We start from the raw sequence: 12,279 nt of genomic DNA on the forward strand, positions 1-12,279 counted from the left end.
AATACAAAAATTAGCCGTGCGTGGTGGCACATGCTTGTAATCCCAGCTACTCAAGAGGCTAAGGCAGGAGAATTGCTTGAACCCGGGAGGTGGAGGTTGCAGTGAGCCAAGATGGTGCCACTGCACTCCAGCCTGGGTGATAGAGTGAGACGCCATCTCAACAAAAAAAAAAAAAAAAAAAGAAAAAAGAAAAATAAGGTCCTAGAGGATGTAATTGGCTGCAATTTTCTTGAAAACAGAATATAAATATTATTTGGTGGGGGCATGTGATCTTCAGTCCTCCACAGGCCTCTGCAGGCCCTGTGATATTATATGAGGTTACCTACCTGATCCTCAAGGCATTTGGAATTTTAATCTTAGCCTAGAGGATATAAAACCTTAGACCGGGCACAGTGGATCATGTCTGTAATCCCAACACGTTAGGAGGCTACATCAGGAGGATTGAAACACTTTAGGCCAAGAGTACTAGACCAGCCTGGGCGACACATGGGTCCCCGTCTCTCCAACAATTTTTCTTTATTTAACTAGTCAGGTATGGTGGTGCGTGCCTCATAGTACAAGCTGCTCAGGAAGCTGAGGCAGGAGGATTGCTTTAGCCCAGGAATTTAAGGCTGCACTGGGCTATGATCATGCCACTGCATTCCAGCTTGGGTGACAGAAAAACAGAAAAGAAAAAAAAAAGAAAGAAAAACCCCCTGAAATCTGAAATCAATTAGCTTTAAATAACAGGTATATGATTTCCTCATTACAAAGGAAAAATTTTAAATGTTAATGTTTCTGAATTCAGGATCTTCTTACAATTAAAGCCAAAAGAACCTCAAAGCAGTCAAGAATGCATTTTGATGGGCAAGTAGTTCTAACTTGATATATGGTGCAAATTTAGCTTTGTAGAGAAGAATCTATCCTATCTTCATGACAGTTGAGTCATTTGCTTAACATTGCATATCCCAAACAGCCGGATTGTAACATTAGATTCCTAATTTTCACTTAAAATGTTTGAAAATGATTATTGTCTGATGCAGTATGACACAAAAAATAATTGCGTGGAGAAGGTTGTCCATTGCAGGCTAGACCATGCAACTGTAAGGCAAAGGCAAAAGCCTAATCTCTTAGAATAAATCATATAATTTTTAAAGATGGGGAGGCTGATGTGGCCAATATGTGAGTCAGAAAGACTACCACTTCAGGAATCAAACATCTAAGTGTCAAAAACTTACAGCTGAGGCTGGGCATGGTGGCTCACACCTGTAATCCCAGCACTTTGGGAGGCGGAAGCGGGCGGATCACGAGGTCAGGAGATCGAGACCATCTTGGCTAACACGGTGAAACCCCGTCTCTACTAAAAATACAAAAAATTAGCTGGGTGTGGTGGCGGGTGCCTGTAGTCCCAGCTACTTGGGAGGGTGAGGCAGGAGAATGGCATGAACCTGGGAGGCGGAGCTTGCAGTGAGCGGAGATTGCGCCAGGGCACTCCAGCCTGGGCGACAGAGCGAGACTCCGTCTCAAAAAAAAAAAAAAAAAAAAAAATCTTACAGCTGAATTTCTAGAGAAGCTGTCAGGAAAGAAAGACAAAACATCGGCAACGTTCAATAACCTCAACATTTTATAAAGAGGTCAACATCACATGTCCAAGTTTAATATGTTTAAGCTCTGTTTTATGAAAAAGGCTCAGACTTAAATTGTGAAGTACTATAAAAGGGATATAATGGTAAGGATAAATGCATGCTCTATATGTTAGTAGACAAGAAAAATTTGTGTACATTTAATACAGTGTTGTTTATTCTTCCTGAAAAAGCTGTTATTAAATCAATGGTTTCTCTCATGATTATGAAGTCCCATAATCAAGGAAATAAACGATAATACATTTTGTGTTGCATATAGAGGATGGCTCCTTTATACATGACAATATATATATTTACAGAAATATATCTGAAACTTATATGCTAATTCACAAAAATTTTAATAAATTTTAAAAACAAAAATTATACAAGTTATATTCACTGATCACAAAGTAATATAACTAGAAGTGTATAATGTACCTATAAACAAAAATTGTCACTCCTCATAATTGTACCAAAAATAAATTTAAAAATATAAAAAGTATACAAATAAAATTTATATACATGTATGTAATAAAATTTATATAAAAGTATATAATAAAATATAAGGCCACACAAACCTGTAGGAGATAGGCAAATTTGCAATCTGGGGTAAATTAATGGATTAAAATTATTACATAAAAGAATTTAGAGTCTGAGAGAGAGAATAAATTGCTAACAGTGTTTCTCAGCCTTGGCTATGCATTAGGAACTTTAAAAAAATTTTGAAAGACCAGATCTGGCCGGGCGCAATGGCTCACGCCTGTAATCCCAACAGTTTGGGAGGCCAAGGTGAGTGGATAACCTCAGGTCAGGAGTTCGAGACCAGCCTGGCCAACATGGCAAAACCCAATCTCTACTAAAAATACAAAAAATAGCCGGGCACGGTGGTGGACACCTGTAATCCCAGCTACTCAGGAGGCTGAGGCAGGAGAATCACTTGAGCCTGGGAGGTGGAGGTTGCAGTGAGCCGAGATTACGCCACTGCACTCCAGCCAGAGCAACGACAGAGTGACATTCCGTGAAAAACAAACAAACAAACAAACAAAAAACCCAGACCCTTGCCTAAGTAAATTAAATCAGAACCTTGGGGAGGGGACTATTACTATTTTTTAAAAGCTACTGATGGGGTTCAGGACATGCTACCTCGGCAAATATGCCAAGGCATATGGCACCTCGGCATTTGAGAAAAAGGCAGAAGCAGGAAGGTCTCTCTGACCTTCTTCCATCATTCTCCCCGGAGGCAGGTCATAACACCTAGGAAGGTCATTCTCTGACCTTCTCCCTTCCTACTTGCATGTGACTGCCCTATACCCAGATGTCCTGCCCTATACCCAGAGGAAAGGAGTGTCACATAAGGATGAAGAATAAAAATCTGAACAAACAAGTCTTGCTATTATAAGTTTCCCCCAGTTTATTACCATTAGATCATATCCTTTTGTCCTCCAGTCATAGTTCTACATGACTGTCCATAAAAATACAGTTTTTCCTGTTTCTTTGGATCATTTCTGAAGGCTCCATGTCTCCTGAAGCTTTCATTAAATAAATTTGTGTGCTTTTCTCTTGTTAATCTGTCTTTTGTTATAGAGGTCTCAGCCATGAACTTTGAGATAGGCAAGTACAAGATCCTTCTTTTTCTTTCCTACTCTCCCCAGGTAATTCTGAAACATAGCCAGAGTTTAGAACCAGTGAGCAATGATTCAAACAAAAGCTTTTAAGGCCGGGCGCAGTGGCTCACGCCTGTAATCCCAGCACTTTGGAAGGCCAAGGCGGGCAGATCACCTGAGGTCAGGAGTTCAAGACCAGCCTGGCCAACATGGTGAAACCCCGTCTCTACTAAAAATACAAAAAAATTAGCTGGGCCTGGTGGTGCATGCCTGTAATCCCAGCTACTCGGGAGGCTGAGGCAGGAGAATCGCTTGAACACAGGAGGCAGAGGTTGCAGTGAGCCATGATCGTGCCACTGCACTCCAGCCTGGGTGAAAGAATGAGACTCCTCAAAACAATAAACAAAAGGTTTTGAAAAAGCAAAAATTTGTCATAAGAAAAACAGGAAGCAAAAAAGATAGTAAGGATATATAAATTTGAAAGAAGAAAAACAACTACAATAAATAAATCCAAGGACTTTTAAAATAAATAAAATAGATAAGATTTTAGAAAGCTCATCAAGAAAAATATAAATAAAATGAGAAATGATACAGTGCACGACAGAGATGCAATTATAAGATATAAACCATAAGATAAATTATCTTATAATAATCATGCAAACATATGAAAATGAATTTTAAAATTGCAATTAAATAAGTGATATTCTGTAAGAACCGTGACTTATCAAAAACACAATGAATAAGCTAATAACCAAGTAAGAAGTGAAAAAAATTACCAAAGAATTGCCCCAATAAAGTCTCCAACCAGTATGATTTACTAATGAATTTGTTCCAACTTTCAAAGAAAAGAAAATTACCAAATTATATAACTCTCCAGGATACCAAAAATGATGGAAAGCTACAAAGGTGAATTCCTATGCCTAATAGACGTACCATGAAAAAAAAGTAACTGTAAAACAATAGTTCTCACCCTGGCTACACATTAGAATCACCTATAGAGCTTTTAAAAATCCTGATGCATTGGCCACACTGTCCCCACCACCAGCCCTCCGACCCCCGCCACAGACATCCACCATCCCCCATACACACACACACACACACACACACACACACACACAGAAATCAGATTCTCTCAGGGTGGGCCTAGGCATCAGTAATTTTTAAAGCTCCCCAAGTGATTACAAACTGCAAGCCAAGGTTGAGAACTACTGCTACAGAACAATTTCACTACTTATGATTTATAGAAGATCCTAAGTAAAATACAAGCAAACAGAATTCAATAGTCTGTAACACTTACAAGCCACCTACACACACAAAAAAACAACATTTTACTCACAGATGCCAACATGTTTCCCAATTAGGAAATATGAGCAAATATATAATGATCTCACACCATTTCCTACCACATATATTTTTAAATGCAAGGGTAGTTCCTTAACAAGATTACAAAAAGATCTGCTTTAAAACAACAGCCTAAATATCTAACATAATACTTAATTAAACTATGTGCCTACCAAAATCAGGAACAGAACAATAATGCCCCTACTAGCATCATTATTTAATATTGTTTTTAAAAGCTCTGGACAATGTAGAAAGATATGAAGTAAAAATATTAGCAAGAAAGAGACAAAAATTATCATTATGGGTAGATAAAATAATGACCTAGGCAAAGGCTGAAAAACTAACAAAGATTTCAGTACAACCATACCTGAATTTAAAATATTGTTATGTGTTAGCAATAACCAGCTAGACCATATAGTGGGGGGAAAGTATGTTCATAATAAAAAATTACAAAATACTTAAAAATGGTTTTAATAAAAACTCTGTGACCCAGATAAAACTCTAAAAATATTTACTAGAATATATATTAATAGAAGAGCTTGACTAAAAGGATAGGCGAAGTATATTCTGGATAAGCAGACTAAAATAACTTTTCAAGTGGGTATTTCAATGTCATTTTGGAGGGACTTAGAATTATTATTTTTTTTTGAGATGAAGTCTCACTCTGTCACCCAGGCTGGAGTGCAGTGGTGCGATCTGGACTCACTGAAACCTCTCCCTCCTGGGTTCAAGTGATTCTCCTGCCTCAGCCTCCTGAGTAGCTGAGACTACAGGTGCACACCTCCACGCCTGGCTAATTTTTGTATTTTTAGTAGAGACAGAGTTTCACCATGTTGGCCAGGCTGGTCTCAAACTCCTGACCTCAGGTGATCCGCCCACCTCGGCCTCCCAAAGAGCTGGGATTACAGGCGTGAGCCACCGGGTCTGGCCTAGAATTAATTTTTTAAGTCTACCTGATAAACAGTTCAGCCTATTAAAGATAGTTGTAAAATTTAAGTATAATGAAGGAAATCTAGCTCTCCCAGACTTTATACCTTAATATAATAGTTCATTTATTAAAGTAGTGCAATACCACAGTAACAAGAGACATAGTAGGTGTAAAAGAATAGATGCCCTGGAAATAGACTCTGTTAACAGGAATTTAACGCATAATGAAAGAGGAGTCACATAACAATAAGCAAAAAAAGTACCAACTTGGAAAAGCATCAGTATATAGCCCCCTGTAAAATCCAACCCAAATATCAGATGAAGTATTGGCTTAAATATAATAAATCAATTCCTTTCACCTTCCAAAAAAATAAATATGTGTCAAGCCTCAGAAGGAGGAATGACATTGCAGGCTTGGGAGAAAAAGAGAAAGAAAACATTTTTAAAAATTAAGATTTAACTACATAAGTTATAACTCTGATATACTAAAATATAAACAAAAACATGCTAACAAAAAATTTTAGAAAATATGGCTAAACTTTAATTTTATAAAAATGTTTAATTTTTTAAAGACCCTAAAAGAGAAATGGGAAAACAGCATAAACAAAATTCATGAGAGGGTCAACAAATAAAAAGAAGTTCACTCTAAGAAACTGTCAGATTAAGTGCAAATTAAAATAACAACGAGGCATCGGGTTTATGTGTGTGTTTCTCCTATACGGATGAGATTTTAAGTTAGTACAATTTTCTGCGGCAACGTAATGCTATGAGGAACCAATTTAAAATTCCTACCTCCTCTCAGGAACTCCATTTCCCCGCACGTAGTCCAAAGAAACAACCCAAAATACAGAAGAAACTTACATGTGCAAAGATGTTCTTTGCAGCTTTTTATCATAGAAAAAAAAAGGTAGAATAAGGGGACCTGAAAAGTTAACAAAAAGGGAAGGGCTCGGTGAATTACGGCACATCTACGTTCTCCATGGAGTATTATAAAGGCACCAGCATGATATTTTTGAAAAACATGAGGCAATAAGAAAAATACTGAGGCTATACAGTAATGTTAAGTGAATAAAACACAGGATTGGGCCGGGCGCAGTGGCTCACACCTGTAATCCCAGCACTTTGGGAGGCCGAGGCAGGTGGATCACCTGAGATTAGGAGTTGGAGACCAGCCTGGCCAACATGGTGAAACCCCGTCTCTACTAAAAAAAAAAAAAAATACAAAATTTAGCCTGGCGTGGTGGCACGAGCCTGTAGTCGCAGCTACTTGGGAGGCAGAGGCAGGAGAATCGCTTGAACCCAGGAGGTGGAGGTTGCAGTGAGCCGAGATCGCACTACTGCACTCCAGCCTGGGCGACAGAGTGAGACTCCCTCGGGGGGGTGGGGGGGGGGGCGGGGGGGAGGAGGACAAAGAAAACAAAAACAAAAAAAACACCACAAGACTGAAAATTGTTATATACCACAGTCATAACTACGTTTTTTAAAACTATGTTATTAAGCTATGCTCTAAAAACCATGACTACGCTTTTGATAAAAAAAACCGAGGGTGGAGGGGAGGAACAAAAAGCATGTAATGGCTGCAGCTCGGGAAGACACGTGGCTGGGCAGTGAGAAGAGGCGTGGTAAAGGAGGGGCTGTATGGCCGTGGGGAGGTGAGTGTTGCCCTTAGATGGAGCGGGCTGCTGGCCTGACCCAGGCCGGTAGGCGAGGTGATGGGGGCTGGGCAGGCTTCCCGACTCGGCTTCTACAGTGTGTTCTGCCCTGTCCTCCAGCTGGCCGTTGGGGATCAGGGCCTCTAGGCCAGTAGCCCACCCATGGCCACCCTGTGTGTGATCCCTAAAGTGTCTTGTAGTCATTTCATGGACTCTGACATCTCCAAAGGGCCTTGTATTCCAAACCAAAAGTAAGAGTTTTGATCGGAAGCACTTTGTTTGTTTTTGAGACGGAGTCTGGGTCTGTCGCCCAGGCTGGAGTGCAGTGGTACGATCTCAGCTCACTGCAAGCTCTGCCTCCCAGGTTCACGCCATTCTCCTGGCTCAGCCTCCTGAGTAGCTGGGACTACAGGCGCCTGCCACCACACCCAGCTAATTTTTTGTATTTTTAGTAGAGACGGGGTTTCACCGTGTTAGCCAGGATGGTCTCGATCTCCTGACCTCGTGATCCGCCCGCCTCCGCCTCCCAAAGTGCTGGGATTACAGGCGTGAGCCACAGCGCACGGCCGATCGGAAGCACTTTGACGCCCCGGAAGCACTTTGACTCCACGGAAGTACCTTTTTTTTTTTTTTTTTTTTTTTTAACATCCGGGAAGTTGCACAGCGCAAAATCAGACCATTTGGGGCAGTCTTAGGACTACGTTCGGGGCTTGGACGCCATACCGGGCCTGGATCCTTAGGACTTCTCCAGAGCACTTTGAAATAATTGTGGAGGGGCTTTGGCATCTGTACAACACCGAGAACTGTGATAGACAGTTGAAAAAAGGAGGAAACGTTCCTGAGGCGCCGGAGTGGCGTGAGGGCCCTCCAGCTCTGGGGCCCGTCCGCACGCAGAAAAGTACCACCGGAGCGGCACTTAGGTAGGCTCCCCCAGCAAACACAGGTGCCCCGCAGAGCTCAGTAACGTGGTTTGCGGCAAACACAGGTGCCCCGGGGAGCTCAGTAAGGTGGTTTGGAAGGGGAGAGAGGCCCCAAAGGACTGAAAGGCCTAAAGGCTACTTTGTGGCCTGCACACCGTGTTTTTCTCAAGGTTCATCCTGCCACAGAAATTCTTTCTCCTCCTTCTCCTCCCATTTTTCAGCCACTGGCGTGATTAGGGCCGGCTCCAAAGACTGCCTAATTTGGAGCATTTGGAGTTCCTTTCGTCCTTGTGATCCCCAATACACTCTGCCAGCCCCTTTCTGAAAGAAATGGCTTCTCTGGAGGAGGGCATCTACAGCCTTAAAATTAATTCCAAACGTAGCTCCTATAATTTCACGAACCCTCAATTTACAGCTGGAAGTGAGGGTCAAAATGAAACTGAGGAACCAAACAAGTTCCAGAACAGGAAGGGTGGACCTCAAGATAGTGGCTCTTCATTGTCTCTGAGGGTTCTCCAGGAGATCCTGGGAGATGACATTCCAAAAGGAAAAGAAGGGGCTGTCATTAGTTCACAATCAAACCTCGGAGAGTGTCCCTACTGTGGAGAAAGACCAGCCAGGAATGCCACTATCTTTGCTCCTCAAAAAGAGAAAGAGTCAGCCCCAGAGATGAGCAGCTCCTGTGACAAGAGGGTGACTGTTAATCCTCCTAAGAAATTCAGTGAGGGGCGACCTAAAAAACGGAATAGAGTCATTTGTGAAAAATGCTCTCTGCCTTTAAATTTTCTGGATGACTATAACCCCCATGTAATAATCCAAAAGCAACTTAGCAACCAAAGTGGAGTCATTTGTGAAAAAAGCTCTCCACCTTTAAATCTTCCGGATAACTATAACTCCCATTCAGTAATTCAAAAGCGCAAAGAAAAGATGGCAATTGAGTGCCCCTCTTCAGGGAGTGAGTGGTCTGATGTAGGTGGAACCACAGTCAAATTCTCTGAAGAGAAGCCATTCTCACTGTGTCTTCCTGTAGTGTCAGAGCCTCCATACTACGCCACTGACTATACCACTTTTCCACCTCATTATAGTCCTTGGCATGACTACACCAGCTCTTGGTTCAGCAGTACCAAGTCTTCTTGCTATCCCTCCTTGGGCAGCAGCAGTAACACATTGCAGGCTGGGAAAAGCAGCTGTAGCAGCAGCAGCAGAAGCAACAACAACATCTTCCAGGGTGAGAGGAGCAGCCACCAGAGCTTCCTGAGTGATTATTCCACCAATTTTCCAGTGAGCTCTGAAAACACATCCAGAGATCTGAAGATGACAGAGGAAGGCACATCCAAGAATTCTTCCTTATTTTACTACTCCAGAAATGTGGAAGCAGAGGCGAAGGAGGAGAGAGTATATCAAGAGGAGATATTACGATGTCCTTTTGGAGGACGTGCATCTAGCTTTCCGCCAAGGACCTTCTGGCAGCCAAAGCAACAGGGTTTCATTGATACCCACTGTCACTTGGACTTGCTATATTCCAGGCTGCCTTTCAAAGGCACCTTTACCAAATTCAGAAAAATTTATAGCAACACCTTCCCCAAGGAATTTCAGGGCTGCATTTCTTGCTTCTGCAATCCTCAAAACCTAAGTGATGACCTGTGGGAGGATCAGTTGAAAGATGATCTGGTTTGGGGGGCCTTTGGCTGTCGCCCTCATTTTGCCCATTATTATAACAACTATCAAGAAAGAAGTATTTTAAAAGCCTTACGACACCCCAAGGCTGTGGCGTTTGGAGAAATGGGCTTGGATTACTCCAATAAGTGCACCACGCATGTCCCAGAGCAGCAGAAAGTATTTAAGAGACAGCTGCGGCTGGCCGTCTCTCTAAAGAAGCCCATGATGATCCACTGTCGAGAAGCCGATGAAGACCTACTGCGCATCTTGAAAAAATATGTGCCCTCTGACCACAAGCTACACCGGCATTGCTTCACTGGCAGTTACTCAGTCATCGAGCCCCTGTTGAACCACTTTCCCAACCTGTATGTGGGCTTCACGGCAATTCTGACTTACTCTTCTGCTGGGCAAGCCCGAGAAACTGTGAAAAAGATCCCGCTAGAGAGAATTATTGTAGAAACCGACGCTCCCTTTTTCCTCCCTCGCTGGGTCTCCAAAAGCCATTGCCAGCATGCCCACCCAGGCCTGGCCCTGCATACTGTGCGAGAGATTGCCAGAATCAAAGGTGTGTCGCTCTCCCACACCTTGACCGTCTTGCGGGAGAACACCCGTCGCCTCTACCATCTTTAAACAGAAAAGGCACAGTCAGGAGTCTTCCCGAGAAAGGAGACCGGTAGCCTAACAACATACAGACTAGATTTGAACTCTGCGTATGTCCCGGGTCAAGGATGTGTTTGAAGAATTCGTTGGAATGGAGTAAACTAGGACAGGATATTTTCCTCAAAACCTTTTCATAAGACTTCTGTTTCTGGCTGGTAGGGTGGGGTACAATGGGATGGGAGGAGGGTTAAGGTAAACTGCCCTTGATGTTATTAAGGTTTTTCTTCCTAGCAAAAATGCCTTAAGGTAGCCAGTAAAGACAGCTTGATAGAATACAGAGTTTCCCAATCTAAATCCCTGTCCTCTGCAACCTGCTTTTGATCGCTTGGTGAATAAAGTCACCCTCCTACTTGTCTTTAAAAAAATGTAGAATTTTAAAAGTGAGGTAGGTGATTTGTGTATTATATTTGTATATTATAGGAATTCTATTTAAAAAAATTTAAAAATCGGTCGGGCATGGTGGCTCACGCCTGTCATTCCAGCACTTTGGGAGGCCGAGGCGAGCGGATCACTTGAGCCCAGGAATTCAAGACCAGCCTGGGCAACATAGTGAAACCTCGTCTCTACAAAAAAAATAAAATAAAAACAACAAAACAACAGCTGGGTGTGGTGGCACACGCCTGTAATTCCAGCTACTTGGGAGGCTGAGGTGGGAGGATCACTTGAATCCAGGAGTCTCAGGCTGCAGTGAGCTATAGTCACACCACTGCACTCCAGCCTGGCAACAGAGTGAAACTCCCATCTCTTAAAAAAAAAAAAAAAAAAAAAAAGTTTTTTAATGAAAAATAGGCCGGGTGCAGTGGCTCACGCCTGTAATCCCAGCACTTTGGGAGGCCGAAGTGAGTGGATCACTTGAGCCCAGGAGTCTGAAACTAGCCTAGGCAACATAGTGAAACCCCGTTTCTAAAAAAAAATTTTTTAAATAAAAAATGTAAGTATACACTCAACAAGGTAAGCAAGATATACACACAATGAGTTTTCCTTTCAAAAAAAATTTTTCTATCAAAAAAATTTTTTTTAATTTTAGATGGGAAAACTACTTTTCCAACCTGCTCCTCTCTCCCTGCATTTGTGTGTGGCAAATGCAAGTATTATACTCTTCAGTGTTTCTAACATGCAGGAGAGAACCTTGTTGTAATTCACCTTTATTTCTTTAGGAAGGGGAGTGAGCAATGTAGTTCTGAGTGTAGTATATCAAGAGTGGCCTAAATCAAAAAGCACAATCTTCATTTATTCCATGAGTGAGGTAAAGAACAGTTCACCTACTCATGTTACTAGTAAAATCTTGCAATGCAAATGTGCAAAATTTGGGACACTTTGTAAATCGTTTGCTACTTAAGTGATAGATATTCCATTGAACCTCGAATAATTATTATTTAGCATTTATTTGTCTGGCATTTGGTGTGTCTACTCTCCCATCCTGGAGGCAACAGAGAGCTGTGAAAGTAGCCAGTAATCTAGAAATTCAATTTACTCTTAGTGGTCCCTGGGCCATTAGTCCAGAGTCACAGAGCCTCTCAAGGCCCATTAACAGGTTCCCTGAACCTTGGCAGTCCTTTCAGGGCATGTCAACATTTCGCTTCACTTAAATTTTAGAAAGGCAGCTATTTCTACCTTTAAAGCTCAAAAGAAACAAACTGCCCACTTTGTCTTGGGAGACAGAGGGATTTGCTTTTTCAGTTGGTTTTTATTCATATCTAACTTCAAAATTCATACCTGCTTATTAAAAATTTTTGAGACAAGCAAAAAAATAAATGTGATTTTTTAGAAACCCAAACAAAATAAAAGCAACAGAAGGAAAAATGCACATGGTAAAACTGATTTTTTAAAAATCAATAGAAGAGTCAAATATTGGCAAAATCTGGATATATAAAATTTGACTCAGGAAAATTGATTTTGGTAGAAATGTGATCAT

General features: G+C 41.7%; 2 protein-coding genes across 3 annotated transcripts in view; one reads left to right on the forward strand and one right to left on the reverse strand.

Annotated features, from left to right (window-relative positions):
• Positions 1-12,279, reverse strand: part of EFHC2 (EF-hand domain containing 2) — a 202,392-nt gene that overhangs the window by 134,278 nt on the left and 55,835 nt on the right. The window lies entirely within an intron of this gene.
• LOC129052914 (putative deoxyribonuclease TATDN2) lies at positions 8,656-11,105 on the forward strand. The gene has a single exon (XM_054544492.1). It carries the CDS (start codon positions 8,715-8,717, stop codon positions 10,332-10,334), a length of 1,620 nt encoding a protein of 539 aa, XP_054400467.1. The 5' UTR covers positions 8,656-8,714; the 3' UTR covers positions 10,335-11,105.

The sequence above is a fragment of the Pongo abelii genome, chromosome X (assembly GCF_028885655.2).
Source record: "Pongo abelii isolate AG06213 chromosome X, NHGRI_mPonAbe1-v2.0_pri, whole genome shotgun sequence".
Taxonomy (NCBI): Eukaryota; Metazoa; Chordata; class Mammalia; order Primates; family Hominidae; genus Pongo; species Pongo abelii.